Source organism: Toxorhynchites rutilus, chromosome 2, assembly GCF_029784135.1.
Source record: "Toxorhynchites rutilus septentrionalis strain SRP chromosome 2, ASM2978413v1, whole genome shotgun sequence".
NCBI lineage: Eukaryota > Metazoa > Arthropoda > Insecta > Diptera > Culicidae > Toxorhynchites > Toxorhynchites rutilus.
In genome coordinates this window covers 70,707,542-70,730,666 of record NC_073745.1, presented here as the reverse complement: position 1 = coordinate 70,730,666, position 23,125 = coordinate 70,707,542, and the positions used below count along the sequence as shown (strand labels likewise).

The window sequence follows — 23,125 nt, the reverse complement described above, 5'->3', positions numbered from 1 at the left end:
TTGAAGGCGGAAATAAAAATATAGACTCAAATCCCAGGTATATATTTCACAGAATGTATGTCATTTTTCCGATAGACATTAAATTTTAAAAATACGGGTGGGTAATGTCGGAGACATAACCGGACAGACGTAGGACTAAACCAATGCTATTTTATAGCGGCGGTCAAATTTGATTTTTCAAGATAATGGAATACGCAGTAATATTTTGACAGCAGAGATAAAGGTGTGTTCCAAATTTCATATCAATTAGTGAGAAGGAACGGTGAAAAATTTCTTTTTATGTGAGACAATCCTACAGACATACAAACAGGTCAAGTTGACTGAAACCGTTTAAAAAAGTAGTTGGTTATTTTGTTACTGCTGACGCCATTTTCTTGTGGCGGCCATTTTGGATTTGCATTTTTCATTATAACTGTGTTCTACTGGTCAAGCCCTCCCGTGATGGTTTCGTTCGGTTTTAGCAGCTCATAGTACACCACACCCAGCTGGTCCCACCAAATAGACAGCATAACTTCTGGCCGTGAATATTCCGCACGGCCGTCGATGTTGATGCATGGCCGGGGTATCCATACGTTGTTCGACGTTTAGGATTGTCGTAATGGACCCACTTCTCATCGCCAGTAACGATTCGATGCAAAAAACCCCTTTCTTTTATGCCGCTGTAGCAGTTGTTCGCACGTGGAAAAAAACGGCGTTCGACATCTTGTGGCTTCAATTCATAGGGCACCCAATGTCCTATCTTTCGGATCATTCCCATTGCTTTTGAAGGGGCGGATATGGTATGCTGGGCTACTCCAACAGTATTTGCAAGTTCTTGTTGCGTTTGTGACGGATCTTGATCGAGTAAAGCGTCCAATTCCCATCTTCAAACTTTTTTGACGGTCCGGAACGTTCTTCGCCTTCCAAGTCAAAATTACCTATTTTAAACCGTGCAAACCACGTCTGACACATTGGCTCAGTTGGAGCATGGTCACGATAAACTTACACCAAAATGCGATGACTTTCCGCAGCTTTTTTCTTCATATTGAAGTAATGAAGTAACACTCCCCGCAAAAACACTCTCGTTGGTACGAAATTCAACATATTCGAAGTGGCAAAAAAACTATGTTGTTTACGCTTCAACTTTCTGACATGTACTGGCGCAATAACAGTAGCTTTCCAACGAATGTCTGGAAATTTGATTCACTGGAATAACAATCAATGATGGTTCCGGGATAGATTGGTTTTTTGTACAGATACATTGCATTTCATAACTATAGAACCACTTCATTTTTCTGAGTTTCCAGAGATATGTAAGCATTCGGTTGAATTGAAGTATATAGTATAGAGTACAATAACTATCTTCATTTATAAGACTGGCCATTTGAACTTTATTGATTTGTTCAGGCGCGAAACATTCAACAAACTGAAATTCTAGTGTTCCATAACTATAAAACCAGATGGGAAAACTCTCACTCCTTTACAAAATAAACGTCAATTTCACATGAATTACAGTAAGTTTGTATTTCGTAGGTCATCTTTAGTTCTCAATCAGTTCAAAAAAACCATTCGGGTAGGTTTCGACCAAACTACGCCATGTTGTAGTATTTATCACGTTCTACGCAGAGGATACTGCTCATTTGAGCTTTTCAAATCACTCATACTACTTGTAAGCTGCATCTACTATCCATACGATCACTATTCATAAGTTCTTGACAGGGTTTTGTTTTGGTAAACAAGCTGACTAGTCCAGCGTTTGAAGTCCCTATTCATCAAACCCTGCCATGATCTTCCGGATTTTATGAATTGATGCCAAATTACTCGATTATCATATTTTTTTGGTGCAAAAACAGCAGTAAATGATTTTGAAGTACTTCGTTGCACGTTCATTCGTGTTGATAGTAAGCTATCAAAGCCAGGCCTTATTGAGAAAATTCCCCCTAAACCATAAAAATCCCATCTCCAAAGCTGCGAGTCCAAAAACTAATGTGGAAGCTAATCCCATGGATTTCACTATTTCAGGAGAACTTCTTTGATAAAAAAAAAATCAACTTGAACAGAATTTGTTCATCCTGGAAGGACTTACGGTACGTGTAATGTAATTTTTCAACTCGTATCTTTGCAGGCGCCAGTTTGATGGTTTGAGAAAAATACTTCATAAAAGGCCTGGTCCAGATAGCTTTTCATCTAGACGCACAGTCAGATGCACAGTCAGAAGTGTAATGGGGCAATTTGGCATCAATTCATAAAATCCGGAAAGTCATGGCATTGAATAATGAATAGGGGCTTCGGATTCTGGACTGGTCAGCTTGTCTACCAGATCAAAACCCTATCATGAACTTATGAGGAGTGATCGTACGAATGGTATATGCAGCTTACAAGCAGTATGAGTGATTTGAAGAGCTTAAACGAGCAGTAACCTTTGCGTAGAACGAGATACACATTACAACATGGCGTAGTTTGGTCGACACCTCCCCGAATGGGTTATTTAAAGTGATTGAGAACTAAAAATGACCTACGAAATACAAACTTATTATAATTCATGTGAATTTGACGTTTATTTTGTAAAGGCGTGAGAGTTTTTCTATCTGGTTCTATAGTTATGAAACCCTGGAATTTTAATTTTTTGAATGTTTCGCGCCTGGACACAACAATAAAGTTCAAATGGCCAGTCTTATAAATGATAGGATATGATAGTTATCATATCCTATACTATATACTTCAATCCAACCGACTTCTTACATATCTCTGGAAACTAAGAAAAAATAAGTGGTTCTATAGTTGTGAAACGCAATGTATTAGAAGTACAGATAGATTAGAAGGTCTACAGATGAACAAAACCATTGTAAACAGACAGCGGCGTAGTGTACGGGGGGCGACCATAATAGTTATATTGTTTCGAAACAAATCTTTCAAAAATTTGAATGAACGTTAATTGTGAGGGATTCCTCTTTGTTCGCTTCATAGAGGCTTTACACTCGAAAGTTCATTCACCTTTGCTCAGTGATTGAAGGTATTATTTAGAGAAAAATTTCACCATGGAAATTTTCATGTAGGAGAATAATTTTTGAGAACTGATGAAGCTGTTCGCAATTTCAAGTCATAAAGGGTGTGTCACATCAAATTGCATCACGGAAAAAACGCCGTAGAAATTTAATTTTTAGGAATTATATCTTCAGCTTTCGCTTATAATCAGATAAGAGTGTATAGATCACGTTGGCCATGCTTCACTGTCAATTTTTCGTAAATTTGGAAAAAGTGTCGTCGAACGAAAAAGAGCGTCGTGAATTAATCCTGCGCACTCATTTCGAGAATCCGGAGTTGTCACATCGGGACATCGGTAAGATGCTGGGAATCGTCCAATCCACGGTCAGCAGAGTACTAAAACGATACTTCGAGAACCTAACTATCGACCGGAAGGTGAAGAACGGCAGAAATGGATGCTCTGTCAGTGAAAAAGATCACAAGCGCATAGTTAAGCAGTTTAGACGTGATCCGAGAAGTTCGGTCCGGGATGTCGCCAATAAGCTGAATTTGTCAAGTTCATTCGTCCAGCGGACCAAGCAGCGGGAGGGCCTGCGTACATACAAGGTTCAGAAGGCTCCTAACCGCGACGAAACTGTACACCGAAATGCTGACGAAGCCGCATTGCCTGGTGATGGACGACGAAACCTACGTCAAAGCGGACTTTCGTCAGCTGCCGGGCCTGTTGTTCTTCTCCGCAGAGGACAAATTCAGCGTTTCGGAGGAGATTCGCTAGCAGAAACTATCCAAGTTTGCCAAAAAGTACATGGTGTGGCAAGCGATCTGCTCTTGCGGAAAGCGGAGCGCCCCCTTCGTGATGACCGGCACGGTAAACGGACAGGTTTACCTTAAGGAGTGCCTACAGAAGCGCTTACTACCACTATTGAAGCCCAAACCCAACCCAAACCCAAAAGTTGTCAAATCGGAGGCGGACTTCAAGAGAAAATTGATTTCTATTAAAAAAAAACTACAACCTGACGGTGTACAGAACCTTATGGACGGTGAAATAAAAAAAATTGTTAAATGTAGTGAAATCAATCTATGCGAACTACGTTGGGATGATCACAGCCATTGAAGTTTTGTGAGATCCTAGGAAGAACTCGAATACTAGATCCAAGTAAGTGCATGGCCCCTTTTTCCAGCATTTTTGATTTTCCATTTCCTGTGTTATCTGTATTTCTGGTATGATGTACTACGTGAATTAGATCTAGCAGAGAACTATTTGCAAACAAAAGGATTTTCTCTGAGTAAAGTTGCGACCAGACTTAATGCACTGGTAATTATTTCTGTTGCAGAATGGCATAGAAAGGATTCCATTTGGAGTAACAAAAGCGATAAAAATTGTTAGAAGGAGTAGCCGAGATTTTCAAATCAATTCAAGCAAGACACATGTTAGCAGAATCCGACAATTAACTGAAAAAGTTGTTTTCCAAACCGACAAATTTCTGTGACGAAGTTTCGCCCATGGATATTTGAAGGCCGCAGGAATTATCCTGAACGATGCCAATTATTAGACTGCATTGGAAGTGTTACAGTTCATTGTGGAATGGGACTTCTAAAAAAAGTTTAAAAAATTTACAGTGAGTTTGAAGCTGTTACTAACGATTTGAATTTCTGTGGAATACACGAGCTAAATCGGGTCGACAAGAGATTTCAACAAGTCATTTTACATGCCACACAGCTAGAGACGTCGGTTAATCGTTCGATTAATTCAAATAATCGAATATCTGAAATTATAAACGAGTAATTTTGTATCGGATAATTTAAAATCAAAATATGAATACATCGAATAATTGTCACTGTAATCGTGATTAATGAAAGAAGGAATCTTTCTCAAGGTTAATGCATTTTTAGGTTTAGAATTAGACTATATAATTTTTTTGATCCAAACATCTAACATCGACAACCCGATAGACCACGCGACCAGGATAATAACGTAATACGAGGTTTTTTCAAGAAATAAATCTTCGCTCGATTAATCGAATATTGAAAGACAATTATTCGAATGAATCGAATATTGAAAAATGTCGAATAAATGAAAAATTTAGACATCACTACACACAGCATGCGAAATGATGGACCTATTCCACGATGAATTTGGTGACCAATTTATCTCACGTTTTAGATCAATTAATTGGCCACCAAAATTGTGCGACTCAACGCCCTTGGACTGTATTTGTGAGGATATGCCAAATCTCTTGTTAAAGCCGATAAATCAGTATCAATTTAAGTTCTTGAAGACAACAAAACACGTGCTATTGTTAAGATACCAGCCGATATGCTCCAAAACGAAATTGGACTTCACGTATGGATCACCTGAAACGTAATTGTGACCAACATTTACATGAAATAATCTTATAAAAAAAGCAAGGATTGATTTTTAACCTCAAATAATAGATGTTATATTTCCTACAATTTTTCTGTGTTTGTTCTGTAAATTAGAATCCAAACGCTTATAAAATCACCTTCCATCATCAAATCCCTAAATTTGAGTTTCTTGGACCGGTAAATTTGGTTCTTCATCAGAGAACGAGGAACAAAGACTTGATAATATGATTTGGTTGGAGGTACCACTCAAGCCACCCGTCCCGGGTGTCACCCGGTCACGCTACGTCACTGCGAACAGATAATAGTTGGTAGGGCAACTCAACTGGTTCCAGAAGTGGAGTGCAATCACCCTTAGCGTGTGTAGCATTGTTTCCCGAGTTGTTGTTGTAAATTTGCTTGTTTTCATATTGAGTTATTTTGTTTGTTAGTTATATTCATTTCAGTTGAGTTTGTTGTTTACTGTTCACTGTTTACTGTTTAATAGTTCTCCTTGAACCGCTTTGAACAGAGATGAATGCATATCGCAAAGGTGTGTAATTGTGGCTAACTTTAGAATTAAGTTGGACATCCTATATTTGACTTTCATTGTGATCTAATTTCTAATTTATATTATGCGATGTGAACAGAGATGAGTGCATATCACAAAGATGTGTAATTGTGACCAACATTTTTGAAAAATCTCAACCGCTATCCAAACGGATATACCGCGTTCTGATAGGTCGAAATCGAAGATACAAGTTTCCTTTTGTACTTACAGAACAAGAGAAAGAGAGAGAGGGAGAGAGAGATAGATAGAGAGAGATAAATAAAGAGAAAGAAGAGGAGAGAGAGACGACGAATAATTATTTTTGAATCCTCAAATTTATTGAGTGTGCGTACGTCTTTTTTCATTATTTCATTTTTGACAAAAGTTTTTTTAAATATATTTGTCTCACAACTAATTTATTTGAATAATAAAATGTATTAGAACATTATTCAGTGTATTGGCCATCGCTAGCCGCCAGTTTTTCCCATCTTTCTGGCAACTGGACTTTCTGGACTCCGTCGTGAAACAAGCGTTCGTCTTTCGAAGCCAAAAAATGATACTCTGTTCTGAAGTAAAGCATATTCCACTCGAAGTGTTCCGCATCGATCGAACCAGAACCAGAATTTCCTCTCCGCTATTTTTCAAATAGTGTTCAACTCGAACAGTACAATGAGGCTGAGCGTTATCATGATGGAGTATTATCGACTCGTTTCTGGTCGATTAATTTGGACGTTTTCCGGCAATACCACGGTTTAAACGGATGAATTATTGCCTGTAGATGTCTCAATTGATCTTTTGACCAAATTTTAGTAACTCGTAGTAGATCATACCCTTTTCATCCCATCAAATGCAGATCATTAATTTGGTACCGTGCGAAAAAGTGCGATACACACACAACGTCCCGTCACCGTGAAGTCAACATAAAGGAATGAAATGTCAAATATGCTGTTAGTCTATTCATGATGAAATAGCAAATAAAACTAAACATATCATGGAACGTTGCCAACTTTAAGTTCTATTCCTCTATAACAACAACCATTGTTATGTGTATTCACATTTTTTCAAAGTAATAATTAAATTCGAATTCTCATGATAAATCTCATAATAAAGGGTGTGTCACATCAAATTGCATCACGGAACAAACACTGTAGAAATTTAATTGTTAGGAATTATATCTTCAGCTTTCGCTTATAATCAGATAAGAGTGTATAGATCACGTTGACCATGCTTCACTGTCAATTTTTCGTAAATTTGGAAAAATGTCGTCGAACGAAAAAGAGCGTCGTGAATTAATCCTGTGCACTCATTTCGAGAATCCGGAGTTGTCACATCGGGACATCGGTAAGGTGCTGGGAATCGTCCAATCCATGGTCAGCAGAGTACTAAAACGATACTTCGAGAACCTAACTATCGACCGGAAGGTGAAGAACGGCAAAAATGAATGCTCCGTCAGTGAAAAAGATTACAAGCGCGTAGTTAAGCAGTTTAGACGTGATCCGAGAAGTTCGGTCCGGGATGTCGCCAATAAGCTGAATTTGTCAAGTTCATTCGTCAAGCGGACCAAGCAGCGGGAGGGCCTGCGTACATACAAGGTTCAGAAGGCTCCTAACCGCGACGAAAGGCAAAACATGGTGGGGAAGACGCGAGCCCGGAAGCTGTACACCGAAATGCTGACGAAGCCGCATTGCCTGGTAATGGACGACGAAACCTACGTCAAAGCGGACTTTCGTCAGCTGCCGGGCCTGTTGTTCTTCTCCGCAGAGGACAAATTCAGCGTTCCGGAGGAGATTCGCAAGCAGAAACTATCCAAGTTTGCCAAAAAGTACATGGTGTGGCAAGCGATCTGCTCTTGCGGAAAGCGGAGCGCCCCCTTCGTGATGACCGGCACGGTAAACGGACAGGTTTACCTTAAGGAGTGCCTACAGAAGCGCTTACTACCACTATTGAAGCAGCACGAGGGCCCGACCATCTTCTGGCCGGATCTCGCTTCGTGCCACTATTCAAAGGACGTGTTGGAGTGGTACGAAGACAACGGGGTCACCTTCGTGCCAAAGGAAATGAACCCGCCCAACGCGCCGGAGCTTCGCCCAATAGAGAAATATTGGGCGATTATGAAGCAGGCCCTCCGGAAGAACCCAAAAGTTGTCAAATCGGAGGCGGACTTCAAGAGAAAATGGATTTCTGTTCAAAAAAAAACTACAACCTGACGTTGTACAGAACCTTATGGACGGGGTAAAGAGGAAAGTGCGAGCATACGGGCTTGGGCTCGAAGTATGAATAAAAAGAAAATGCCGAAAGTTGTTTAATAGTTTTTATTTTACTGTCTAAAATTTTCAAAAGGATCGGTCTACTGGGCGAATTTCTACAGCGTTTTTTCCGTGATGCAATTTGATGTGACACACCCTTTACATGTTAAAAAATTGTCGGACTGATTGATCGCGTAATGACTGCTAGTCATATATTTTTAAGAAATTTAGAGGGATATATCCAATAGAGAATGTATTTACTATCTCGAATCCCTGAATGCGGAGCAAATGTAAACGATCATGATGTGTAACTGCACTCTTGGCAATCACTGTATTCAATTGCTCCGAGTCGTCACAAATACGCGAGTAACGGTTTGTTTTTGTTTACTAGATCTAATCGTAATCGCGAACACGTGTGTTCGGCTAGTAATTATATCGTGACTCGCCGGGTTTTTTTTATTACACATCGGAGGTAATTATATTACATATTACATATTGCTGATTATGTCTCTGTATTCTTGCATATTCCTTAACTCGATTCTGTGATATGATTTTATGTGAAGCGTTTTCCGATGGAATTCTATCATATTCAGTTGCGGTAGCAACAAACATTGCCAATTTGTGGTTTGGCTCTCAGCTCTCAGAGTAGTGGTGCGAGTTTGCGGTAGTGCAACAAACACTCGCGCAGAATCCGCTTGGAGCTGCGAACCTCATTGTGAATGGGTTAGGCGCGTGAAAGTTGTTCCACTGTTAAATGCCCATTATACAAACATGTTGTGCTGGCTGCTGGTGTGGACCTGTGTTGGTTTCGGGGCTTCGATCAGCCACTTCGTGGGCACGGCCCCTCAGTGCAGTAGTAAAGGTTGAGCGAATCGCGCATGACTTATCGCCACTCTCGTGAGGTGTGTTGGCTTATCTTCACGGCAATTGGTTCGCGTTTTTTTTGTTTTCTCAAATTGGTGAAGCTACCTTCGTGTTCCAAAATATACGATTACGATACACAGTGTGTTGAGTGTATTTTTGTGACTTCGGAGTGATAAGTTATTTACTTTGGTGCAAGATGGCAAACCCAGGTAATTATGGAGTGATCTAAATTTAAACTGCGACATAAATAATCGAGCTGCACCTGCAACCATGTGACACAATCATTCAGCTGCGAACCTCAAGTGCACCGTGAATCTCGTGCGGGTCGGCAATATCTGGAGATAAAGATCTCGATTCGCCAGACCGGGGTGAATGTGACTTTGGGCCAAGGGTAGCAGTCGTACTACAATGACTCACAGCGAATGTAAACGCTGAAAAACGCGTAGTCGAATAGGATTAAGTTTGGATGTTCGAATCCTTAGGCTGCAACGCAAAAGCGTCTCCAGATTTATGCTACTTCGGCAGCTGTGATCGTGGTTGAGTGCTGGCGGTCAGAGCTGTGTTGAACTAGAATTACAAGGTTAATATAAGCGATCGGAGAGCTGCTCGCGTGATGTGGAGTCCACTATATGGAACGATGACTTAACCTTTGTTGTGTTTTGCTTTGGTTTGTTGTGCTTCAGGCTGTTCTACTGGGTTATGTTTCAACACCTTTCTATGCGAGTCTTCTGCGTTGAGTTGGATTTTTTTTCCTCGCGCGAATTACGAATTGTTGCACATATTGCAGACTGAATTTCAACAACTTCTGATGCGTCGGAGCTTGATCAAAAGATTTATTTTATTGCCAACACCTAATAATCGCGTGAAAAGAGACGTGCTTTGAGTGGAGTGTAACTTTTTGCACCTAATTCGCACCGCATCAAATCGGTATGATCGTTAGCAATGAATGAGTTTTTTGTAAAACGGAAAATCGACGTTTTGTGCAATTATAAGACATTTGGCATCATTATTTTTTTTGAAAACCCAGATTTCCGGTGATTTTTTGGTTTTCAAAAAATTCAAATTTCAACGTCGGCGACATCAGTAAATGAAGTCCGATTGATCTTATTTTGACGTAGGACTACGTCTTTGATTTCGATACAAGGGGGTCACTGTACAAACAATGTTTCGTTTATTAAGAGTTAAGAGTTATCACGCAGAATCGTTCTTACGAAATATGTCTATATATATGTACTAGACGGCAAATTTATCCAGCATTTTTTTCGCCTGAGACATCAACATTGAAAAAAAAAGAAAAACAAGTGAACAAATAAAAGAGGTATGTTTTGCGAGCGAATGCGAGGGTAAATCATGTAATATGCATTCTTTCTTTCAACTTCGTTCCCATGAATGTTGTATGCAACACAAAATTGTGTGTAATAATTCGCTCTATCAAACAAATTAGCAAGACCTTTTTTCGAATGTATCATCTGGGTGATGAACATCTTAAGCGAGCGTCCTTCGGGCTGCAGCAACATGGGCAATTGTACAGCGAAAAATGGTATCAATACTAGGAGGGTGGCAGCGATTGTCATATGGGAACTTATTGAGACCGGCATTACATCGCATAACAAAAATGAAACGAAATGAAATGTTAACCCCTTCTCGTATTATTTAATATGTCACACATCAAGTGATCTCTCTACTCTGCTGAGCATTTCAGCGCCCTATGTTTTGCAAGTACACCACAAGTGAGACTTGATGTTGTACGCGAAGAGGTTAATAATCTTCGTGACTCATATTCATAATTCTCAATGACTCAATTCTCTCTATGATAGATTGTGCAATAGAACCAATACGACTTGAGCACCAATTATCCGAAAAACGTGAATCCTGATTTAACAAACGAACGGGATTCGCAAGAGAAAAGTGACGTTTGCTAGGCAGATGAAAGAACTCATTTGTACGAAAACTAGAATAGGCGTTTTTGTTGAATTGTTCGAATGGCGACGAAATGGATTCGTACGAAAACAAGAATACGAATTTGGCATACTTTCGAACATTTTCTATTCGTTCGAAAACAAGAATAAGGGTGATAGTCTGCAAATTAACATTGTTTCACCGAAAAATCTACTGCTCCCGATGTCTTAGAATAAGACTAATAATAAGAATAAGACAATGGAATGAAATCACAATACCATAGCCATCCATTAAAACTAAAGCAACTTCATGATTTCATGTGTATTTTACCATAAAATATCACGGAATCGTAAGTATTTTCATCTTGTTTTTTGTTTCTTCCCCATGAACTTTATATTCAATGTAATCAATGACGATATATATACTTCATCTACCATTCCTCCCAGTTATGTGTCACACTGATATTCATTAATCATTTTCAGCTAGATAGTTGAACTTCCAGTCAGAAGCTTATTTTCTTTTTTTGTTCATTACAAACCGTTTGACGGTTATGAGTACAAAAAACAAATGACCTTTTTCAGGGCTACAAATTGGAGTTTCAAAAATTGTAAACTAACAGATTTCTGATTTTTCTATTTAGTGCCATTCAAGAAGAAGATATCCTGAAACGTTTTTGAGAACGTCTTACCATCGTCAGAAATCCTGGATGTGTCACAAAAACAAATGCAGCTAATCGTAAAATTCATTTGATATTAGAGGCGAATGAACTGAAAAGTTTAAAGCCTCTTTAATCCAATCATCATCATCATTCATTCATTCATCATCATCATTATATACAGACTCGATTATATATGATTCGATTATATACCATTTTAGACTCGATTATATACCGTTCGAAAAAATGTTATTTCAAGAGAAAATGAAATGGGTCAACGTTAAAATGAAAGTTAATTGGTTATTACGAGTACAGTGAAGTAAAAATCGTGATTTTAGTAGATTTTAGTTGAAGATTCACCAGGAATTGTTTTAAAAGATATTGCAACGAAATTAAAAGAGATAAAAGTTGGGTGTTAAAAAACAAATTGTAGAAAACTTAAAAACCACAAACATTGAAGTTTTTCACTTCTCAAATGTTACTTAAATCCAATCACTTGGAAGTTTCAAAACTGTATAGTTTTCTTATCCTTCAAATGGAAGCAACAGAATTGTCCTTCGTAGCGTAATTTTGGAATTAGGGCCAGTTCAAGACAAACAGGGCCTGAAACAGAGAAATAGTTCAATAGCTCTGTCATTGTGGGAATTCGAACATATGCGTAGAAGGATTTTTATCATATCATCAAGATTCCCTATCACATTCTGAAACAATTAGGATTTTTTATATGTGAAAGGTATTTTATGACTTTAAGGGGATTCTTCTTTTATAGTCAAGAAATGAAAAATATGTGTATGAAAAACAAATAAAAAAAAATTTTTTTGACTCCATTACATACAGGATTTGATTATACAAAGTGGAAAGAAATCCGAGACTGTATATAATCGAGTCCGCGCTGTAATACATCACATATTTATCACAGATCGTCGTCTCTATTTGTATATTGTTGTGTTAATAGTCGGGAAAGTATTCAACAACTGTGACAATGCGATTGGTAAATCTAAATCAAGATCTCTAGCATGTTTTTCCTTCACCATCAAGGTTTTAATCTAAATTTCAATCGAAATGAGAAAATGACGAGAACGATTAGTTACGTCAAATATTGTTTATTTACTTGATGCTATTGATTAGCAAATCGGCGTTTTGTTCTTTCCTGCCAGTCAGACCGAATGCAACTCATCATAACTTAGTAGTTTTCTGGCAGTGACTCACAACGGTCAATTTTAGATCAGGTAAAATGTTTATGGGAAGTGTATTCTTACATTGTCGAAAACATAAACGCGAAAAACGAGACCATAATCTTCGTCGGGTAAATTCGAATTTCCCTTCACATATGAAAGCTGGATAATTCGTTTCTGGAGATTGGAGGAACATCGTTGCAAGTTTCCATGTTGTTAATAGACAGAAATTGCAACGTGAACATATTTAATGTTTATCATCAAATTCCCAGTACTGTTATGTATGGTATGACACTTTAAATATTCTTAAGAGTTTGAAGCCTAGTTAATAAAATGTGTACTGCTCGAAAATTTTGTCGACAGAAAATCAACGTGGTGAATCGTTCAGTGAGATCATGAGAATGTTCAACGTAAATCGAATGTTATATTTTGAAACGGTAGTGAAAGTGTTGAAGATGAATTTTAAAAAAAGTGGTTGGTATTCTGCAAAAAAAAAGATAATCGTGCGCTCATCAAGTTTTTTAAGGTTTCCCGGGAAATAACTCGTATAGTGGTTATTTACAGCGTTTTGATGCAGAATGACTTGATCTGCATTTGCACCGACTTACAAAAGTAAAGCTGAACAAAAAAAAAAAACAAATTGATGTCTGACTTACTTACATTCTTCCAAACAGCTCCATCCGTTTCACATACAATTCGTTCATCAATGGTGTTTGGGCCACATTACAATAGCTGGACTTCCATTCATTGCTGGAGGCGGTTGAAATTCCTAAATTCCAGCGGTAACTGCTGGTATTTGTAGTTAGTCGTGAAAAGGTTCGAATCTACATATTTTGTGGAAATGATGAGATCTACATCATTTTTATCAGTATACATCCACCGCGTAATCAGCAAAAATATTAGTTATTCTACGTTATAAAATGTCATGTTGGTTGGGTCATAATTGCGTTTGAAGAAGTTTGCACAGTGAAGTCGTGAGCGAGCGTCTTGACATTCGCGCGTCTCTCAAACAAACCACGCGATCGGCTCGGTCACCCTCGGTAGATCAACTTGTGCTACGATTGTACCCACACATACACACGTGAAGTTTAAAAGTAAAAGCGCTGGCAATAAAGAGATCGGTTGGCCACGCGATCGGCTGATCGCGCAGATCGAATCACGTTGTGCTTTATTACTGGCGCACACAACGCACCCGGCGGCAAGATAACGCCTGTTCACGTGCTACACGCGGGGTGCTGTGAGGCTTATCGCTTGGTCCAGAGCGTGGATAGATCAGTCGGCAGGTGATACTGGCCGCGTATGTCAATTTCAAGCAATGGCTTTTGAATGAATGATTGGAAGGCAAAAGTTCGCACACCTTTGAGGTGCGAATACTGATCTTGTGCGCTTGAGGTGCGTGATATACAATATGTTCGCAGACACTAAGCTTGAAATCAGGCATGACAGTCAGGTTAAGTGCATATAACTCACTTCATTTGTTCTCGGTTCAATATCAATCTTTGTGGCTCCAAACTACAATTTGCACGTAAAGTTTTCCTGTTCAATTCGAAGAAAAATGCCTTTTGTTTCAATCGATGACTTCAGCACTTCACTTCTCGCGAAAGAGCCACGAATTGAATTTTTTTGACTTGGTATGCTACCTGAGTGCTACCTGAATTTCCCAATCACGTTATGGAGAGCCCTACATGATATTCACGGTAGAAGCGGATTACCAGAACGACAGATGTTCCTGCAACCACTTCTGAGTGCGGTTCGAGGTGTGGCATGGAGTCTCATCTTGTTGATATACAACATTTGGTTTTGGACCGTACTGCTCTTCGATCCACGGAAGAACATACTTACTTGAAATCCCGATGTAGACCTCCGTGTTTACTTTGTCGACTTCTATTATGAACAACGGGTTAAACTTTTTGCCATCCTTAGGCACCAATCCAAATACCATAAAGCTAGCAGAATGCTTAGTAGGATACAGGTTTTAGGCTCGTCGGTCACCGGGAGAGAATTAACACTTTTGTCGCCCAGAGCGATCCGGTCGAGTTTCTTGCGGGGCCCAAATTCAACTCTCGGTGCGCTAGAGAAATAAGCGGGGAACGATAATAAGGAATTCGGGTTCGATTCAGGACTACTTTTCTGTTGAATCCGAATGAGATCAACTGACTGCAGATTAGAAAACCTATAGAATTTTTTTTCAGCAAATTATACAGTGTTGCCAATGATGAAATTCAACCGAACGTACTTGCTCTATATACTGTATTCGATGACGATGAATAACTGCAATTTTGTTGGAGAATATGGAATATTCTGTTCAATCGATCGCGAAGATTTTGTGAATATCAAAAATATAGCTTTCACAGATGAAATATCAAGAACAAACGTCACTTTTGTGGGAAAATAATCGTCACAAACTATATCACATTTGGCAACTCCGACTTCTCACGTGATTCGTTTTCATTATTCTTTGCGCTTGGAATATAAAAAGCTAAACAAACAAGCAAGTTGCAAGTTTTTTTTTGAGAATGAGAATAATTGCACAACTCGGATAGGCTCAAAACATTTTTTTTCTTAGACGCACATGTGTTTCATTTCATCCTCAAGATGTTCACCGAACGGCGTAGAAGTAAATCTGAAAGTGAGGGAAGTAGTGACGACGAAATAGAGCGAAGTGTTAGAAGAAATGTTTCGAGTATAATCTCAACGAGTTCCGATCCGGATATTCAGGAAGAAGTCCTGGACGATATGCTAGAAGAACTCACTATAGACGACATAAAGATATAAAAGTTTTTAATATTATTTTTGAGAATGATTTATTAACAGTACATTCAAAATGTGATTTTTCTCAAACGGTTTATTGACTTTCCAATAACTTTGTCAAACATCATATTTTAATCAGACATGGTTTTTGAGTTACAATTTTTCGAAAGAAAGATCAATCACTTTAATTACGACTTTTAAAAAAATCAGTAGTAATTTAAATTGATCTTATAATAATGAAAATTGTTTTGTACCAAGTTTCAAAAAAAAAAAAATCGTAGATGGTCGGATCAGCAGCTATGGGGTGGAATTGCTCTGTGCGAAAGTAAAAATAATTGTAAAAGTAATTGACCATTTTGAATTTGAATTTTTCATGGACTAATGGGTTCTACTAGCCAAGCCTTTTTCATATGATATCCATATTGAAAAGGTTTTGAAAAAAAACCATTTATCGCTATTTTGGATTTGCATTTTCACAAATATCTATGTTCTACTTTCGTTTGATAGCCATATTGATGAGTTGAAAAAAAAGTTGCCGTTTTGGATTTGCATTTTTCATAAATAACTGTGTTCTACTAATCAAGCCCTTTATTTGATAAAATATGTAATCCGCCATTTTGTAGTGGCCGCCATCTTGGATTTTAAAGATCATGGAATACGCAGATTTATAACTACAGTAGAGTTAAAGGCGTGTTCCAAATTTCAGATCAATCGGTCTACAGGAAGGGGGTTAAATTTCTATTGATATGAGACAACACTACAGATAAACATACAAACATACTTACAATAGGTCATGCTAAATAAAACCGTTTAAAAGCATAGTACAAAAACTATATATTTTATGTTTTGATTTTTTGATTATTCTACATATACCATATTTACATCTAAGTACCTTTTCTATCAAATTTCGTTTGAAAATCCTATTCAAATTGAACGAGAAAAGTGTCACCCACATCTGGGTGACGGGGGGTCAAAGTTTTAATATAGCGTTCGGTTCGGGAATTTAATACGGGATCGATGGTAAACGTGCTCTCGTCGGTGAACAGGATTACCGGTTTTTTTTTGCGCTTGAGGAAGTTCAAGATTTTTTCACATCGCTCGACTCGTAGCTCTCGGAAGCGGTTGGTAATCATGTGAGTTTTTTCCATGTCCTTGGCTTTGCCCCGCAATATTCCTTTACGATCTTCCGTGCCGTAAAGTTGCTGATTCCGTGTTCCATCGCCATTTCCCTAATTGAACGCACTGGGTACGCCCGAATCTTCCTTTTGATGGCAGCGGTGACCCTCAGAATCCGAGCTAACCTCGGACGACCTGTGGTCACCTTCGCGAATATTTGTCCTTTCTTTTCTCGGTCTAAGAGGCATACATAATGTATAATGGAAGACTTCGATAAGACCACCTTGAATATATTTCATTGTAACACAAACAGTTGAAATTTCAACAAGATATTTTCATACATTATTGAATACTTCGAATAAAGTATATTCAACGTCAATTTCGCTCAAGACAGTCGTTTGTTTATTTATTGGGCTCAAATATGATAATTTCAGCTGTTCAGTTTTCATAAGACCATTTCAAAATTCATAGGTATTATGAACGAAAAATTCAAAACAAACGACAGATTTACATGTCAATAATATGTAACCTTGCCATTTCGGTTAATAAACTGGAAAATTCGTGTTGGCATACTATTTACCAAATTTTTCAGAAGAGATTTCTCGCTACTTTCTCATGTCTCCGAAATTGCGGCCTTAAGTTCATCAACCGGGGTGTACTGTTTCCCTAAGCGTAGATTCTGCGTACTAGGATCCCTCAAAGATTTTCAACAGAATTTAAGTCTGGAGAGCGAGCCGGCCAGCTCAATAGGTCAAGTTTTTCTCCATTGCTCAGTTTCCTTGCTGGTATGGATTGCGGCATTGTCTTGCTGGAATATGACTTTTTTGCGACGATATCTACGCAAAAACGGTAGGAGAGAGAATTCCAGAACATGTATGTAATTCTTGATATTCATTTTTAAAGGATGTGAAAGCTATATTGAGTTTTCCTGTTGCACAGAATCCCGCCCAAACCATGCACGAGCCTCCACCAAAACTCCTGGTTGAAAAATACTGTTCCCCCTACAGTAAATCACGTTAGTACCCGCTGAAACCATCAGGACCATCCAAATTTAACCTTTTTTCTTCACTGAAGAAAAGTTAAAAGTAAAAAAATGCCGTATTATATTGAAGAACTTTTCGTTATGTTATATAGCAAAATGTATTGTTTTGAAAACATTCTTTGTCATAACATACCATGTCCCACTGTCGGTTACTGTGAGTTTTGGCAAAACTCAGAATTCTTTTGATGTGGGATGGTGTAAAATTAGGAACTTCAACCTTCAACTTGACGAATTGTCTCCCGATTTCGCATAATGCATAAGCGATTTCGAGGAATTCGAAGCTGTTCTAACTATTTCTGAGCTTATTTAATACGATCATTTCGAGCTTTGGGCGTAACTATGAACGGTAAATCCATTTTTTTGGCCGTTCAATTGATGCGAAAGGAATCCAATCTCTGAATTCTCTCCCATATGCCAAATCCGTCCAGTAGCTGAATATGGTGTCAACAAATAAACGTAATTCAGTTCAACAATTCGAAGGATCTTCAGGATGCTTCTTTTTCGCCTCTCTACTCCCCCCTTGGTCTTCGTCCAGCATGTCGTCGAATGCTTTGAATGCTTGAATTCTGCTCGAAAAATGCCTGATAGTTCCATTCTTATTCTTGAAAAGCCATTTGTAGAAGTAGGTTTAAGTACTTCAAAGATCATGTACCGGCTGTAAAAAATAGGTAGATGAGATAACAAGAGAGGAATGTGCATGCTGATATGATCAGCTCACGTACAGCCGTTGGTTGACCAAAAATTGTGCAATACATGCAGGACCGTACAATATATAACCTCTCCATCCATATTCAGCCACCAAATTTTTCAACGCATTTCAATTCCTTGGCATAGTTCCTGCGACATAACGACCTTATTGATGCCTTCATTGATTTCTCGATTGCGAATAAGATCGTTTCTCCTCCCTTATTTACAGTTGTCCTAATGGGGTTTAATAGTATCGAAGGCTGGCAAGGGAGAATATTGTCGGAAGATAACCCAATAGGTGTTTATCATATCTACGCCTAGCCGCACTTCCATAGGGTCGCCAGGTCTGACTACCAATTGTGAAATCCATCGGGTATCTCTTGTTACAGGTCCGATGCTCAATCCGTTGAAGTATTCGTTAGATTTTTCGATCCGTTTTCTCTCAGGAGACAATAGGAATGTGGCATTGCGTCTGCTGAACCGACCTGGTCGTTCCGTTGATTTGAGTGATTGCCTTCACTTCTATTCTTCCATCGATTCTCTCCTCGCTTTGGTTTGTTGTCCTAACGCTGGTTTCAAAGTGATGACATTGGCTCCAATGTCAGAATCCATAGTCCTTCTCGCCGTACGTCAAAACAGAAACTGCACACTCAACCGAATTGTTATTCACCTCCACTTGCCGTATTCGATCATCCTCTTGCTGTCCAGCTCGACGCATCTTTTCTAAAAATGTTCCATTATCTTTAGTAAAGTGAGCGGTCCTGACAGATAGAAAACACTCGCCTCTGGAACTGTTTGTTGAGCTCGAAGACAATTTGTGAATATCTACGACTGTCTTCCGGTGTTCGTCGGTCGTTTCCAATGTCGCAACTTTGCTGTTTCCGTCGACGAATTCGGCGGTTTTGTTATTACTTTCGCACGAAGTTTGTCTGAAATGTCTCTTTCAATCATTCACTCATTTATTTTCTTCACGAGATGATCGCCGTAATTGCAGAAATTCTTCTGAACGACAACTGGGACATTGTTTACATTTTTTTCCAGCGTTGATCTATCCTCCAAAATGAACCGCCCAGCTTAGCTCACCTCTTTTTTTATTAATTATTTTCTCAGGATCGGCCATAGACCTCGGGAGGAATCTTAAATCCGTATTTTTCGAACGAAACTTAGAAATCACCCTTCAGATGCCCACTGGTTTTGGGACAGATCGATAGTGTATTGAGAGGAGGTTAATTCTATGTATTTTTTTATTCAAGAAACGTGAGGTTAGTACCGAGGTTCCGCCGGATGTCACTCGTTGGGGCCCGTTAATCACCTCGCTGATGATGAGATGAGATTCTCTCTCTCTCTCTCTCTCTCTCTCCTTTATCTTGATGGTCTAATTTTTCTGGAACTCTCGTTGTCACTCCGATGTCGCTCGATGCATCCCAGTAGGATTGGGCGGTTTTTATGAAACGATCGATCTTTGGAACATCATTTTTTTTTCAATTTATCTACTTATTATATATGAGTATCGTCTTTTCTAACAGGGAATAGCAATCTTATAATCTATTCAAACAACAAAGGCATTATGTTTTGAAGCCCATAAAAATATAGTTCAGGATAGCATCTTCGAGAGCATTCGTCTTGTGGCGTTATGGTATTATTTAAATACATAAATAAATCGAAAAAAGTTGATGGCCGTGCCAAGGGGCACGGATGGGATCTTGACATAGGACTGTGATTGTGTGTAGTAATTGCATTTAAATTGAGTTTTTTATTGTTCAAAATCTGTTTTTTTTCTCTTTTGATACATCAAACGGATGCCTTGGAAAACCCGTCTCCTGTATGTACTTGTATCCTTTAAACGGGTTAGATGATCTAACGTGGTAGAATTCGGTACAACATTCTGTTTAAAAATATACACAAAAATACCATTAAAGCCATTACTACCCTTTTCTTCTGTTTATTCAATCACGCAGATGAAGACAAAGATTCATCATGTATCATTTTTAAACACAAGTCTAAATAGCCTACATAGATATAAGCCTGAGTCAAATCAATCTATGACTACAAAAATATATCATAGATAAAAATAGCATTATCTCCTTCATTACCACGTTGTCCGGAACATTGTTTGTAATAACTTTATAGCCCGGTAAGATCGCGACTACTCAAGCTATCATGATCTGATATACGTGAGTATATCGATCTTCTAAATCAGCAGCCAGTTAAATTCATTAATTGCATTTTTACATAACCAAACAACATGCTCGCTATTATGGCATCCTGGACCAGAATTGCATAAATTGTTAGTAGCAAGACCTACACGATAAAAATGTGAATTGAGCGCGAATTGATTGGGCAACATACAATACAATAACTGATAAATGGCTATTATCTGTAAATGAAGAATAACTCATTACACGCATCAACTCACATTATGAGCTAACTCCCGAATCTAGACAAACATATTGCTCGTTGCGTCGGGGAGGAAAGCGATTGATCAGTGCAATCGCAAGAAAACATACCCATTTAAACCGTTAAGTTGTTAACTTTTTTTTACTGTATTCACTGTTCATGTTTGAAGCAAAAAAAAAAATACTGGATAAATTTACTGTCTAATGATATAGGACATATGTCATATGTCGCAATAACCATTTTGAGTAATATGCGTTTGAAAACTCTTAATAAATTGTTCGTAGAGTGACCACCCTATATAGAAATCAATGACATAGTCCTATGTCAAAAACATTGTTAGTAATTCAGCAATTGGTATCAACTAACAAAGATTCCACGAAAGCCAATCTTGACATACGCCTGGAATGCAGTCGAAGCCGATTCTTGGTGTAAACGCCAGTTATAGAAAATAACCTTCCGGCTGGATCTGATTTCGCCATCCAGTTCAGTGATCGTATGAACGAACCACTGGTTGCAATACATCGCAGTATCCTCAGTAACTGCCGCTTGTTCTGATCCTGTCAGCATTTGTACGGAAGGAAATCATAGAAGAACCAGATTGATTTTGTCAGGAAGCTTAATGAGGCAATCCAAGTGTTGTTAGATAGCACGATAATATACCCTATGCAAAATATTAGCTCATCCGGACTTCATTTACTGGTCTCACAAACGTTAAAATTTGAGTTTTTTTTAAAAACGAAAAATCACCGAAAATCGAGGTTCCAAAAAAAAATTGGATGCCAAATGTCTTAAAACTTAAAACTTTTTCAAAAAAACTCAAATTTTAACGTTTTTGACACCAGTAAATAAAGTCCGAATGAGCTAATATTTCGTGTAGGGTATATTATCGTGCAAATCAACAATTCGTAGCAAGTTCCGAATGAAAAATCGATATAACTTTTTTTTTATTGGCACCCAAAACCATACTTTTCGTTTCGTACTACGAAAAAAACTCAGAATGCCGATTTTTGACAAAAAAAATTTTTCGATGTGACACTAAATTTCGACGTTTCATGCAATAAGACATATGGCATCAAAAAAATTCGAAAACCCCGATTTCCTTTACTCCCCCCCTTGGGTGATTTTTCGATTTTCAAAAAACGCAAACTTTGACCGCTTTGCGCCACTCTCCCTTAAGTCCGATTGAGCTGAAATTCGGCATATGGTGTTTTTTTCGAGGTGGTGAACATTTTGTATAGGGTAACTTTTTAAAATTTTAGGGTTGATTTTTTCCCATACATTCATCGGCTCCCTAGTGTACATTTATTATAGCAACAGAAAGCTCACAATTTACGACAATGTACAGAACCAGTTATAACAAAACAAAATGAACTTCTAGATCAAAGAAAAAAAAACACAGAAAAGATTAACAAATTATTGTGGCGTAACATGAAATCAAAAATGATTATTTTACCTCTGGTGTTATTTATTCACTGAATCAAAGGTATTCTTGTGGTAAGCAGTGGTGTGCAATATGACGGTAAAATCAAAATGACGAAAGTGAGAATATTATAAATATTGAGCTGCATCTGACAAACGGTATTCTCCAGATATTGCCCCTTTAAATTGAAAATTAAATATGGGATGGCTGAGCAACGTGTTCGTTCTTATAGAGATGTCAGAATGGGAGTCATTTTTTGAGTAAGCTCATATTCATCGTCTATGTTATCATCGTGAATTGTACGGCTGCTGTGGAAAAGATGGGGAAAAGTAGCAGAAAGGAAATATCAACGTTTGGAAAAGCTAAGATATAATGATACCAATCTACAGTGTCACTTGATAATGGGCAATTGGAGACGAATGAATAGGAAGCAAAATAGTTTCGAAATATTATTCAACCCAAGCGAAGTCCGCACTTGTGTCATTTCTTCGTCTTCAAAGCCAACCGCCGCAGATCATCATCACGCGCACACAATTGTGTATCGAACGCTCATGTTTGTGTACTCGTACTTTGTTTATCACAACACACGAAACGGTGTTTTGCAGTACACTCCACGATAAGCAAGTGTGCGTAAATTGGAGAACTTTTCGCACCACTTTATCGTGGTCACTATCGTACCGAGGTGCGCACGGTGAACCCTGCAGTTTCGATTTATTTCTTGGCCGACTAGCAAGTCGGCCTTCCGCTGCACTGTTTCATAGTTCCACTAACGTAATTTTGAAATATTTCATTCACCAGGAGCCAAAAACGGCAACGGCCATCGTAACGGTAGCTCGAACAACGGCTACCTGGAGACACTGGAAGGTGAGGAAGCGCTGGCCATCATCCGGCGGAATCTAAAATCCAGCGCTATGGACAGCGAGGGGACCCATTTCGATGGCAACTTTCCGCACGTGTTTGTCGTATTCGGAGCTTCCGTAAGTACGCTGCTAAGTGCACCTTCCCGATTGATGATA

The 23,125-nt window shown here is 38.5% G+C and overlaps 1 protein-coding gene across 3 annotated transcripts in view; it reads left to right on the top strand.

Annotated features, from left to right (window-relative positions):
• LOC129771193 (glucose-6-phosphate 1-dehydrogenase) overlaps positions 1-23,125 on the top strand; it is a 42,601-nt gene that overhangs the window by 12,920 nt on the left and 6,556 nt on the right. Inside the window, exons 1-2 of one of the 3 annotated variants that reach the window (XM_055774602.1) lie at positions 8,946-9,176; positions 22,908-23,086. In XM_055774602.1, coding sequence (XP_055630577.1) covers positions 9,164-9,176; positions 22,908-23,086 — 192 coding nt within the window. In that variant the 5' untranslated portion in view covers positions 8,946-9,163. Of the gene's footprint in view, positions 1-8,945; positions 9,177-12,661; positions 12,751-22,907; positions 23,087-23,125 lie in introns of those variants that run through there. The other 2 variants (XM_055774605.1, XM_055774604.1) reach the window with 2 other exon arrangements.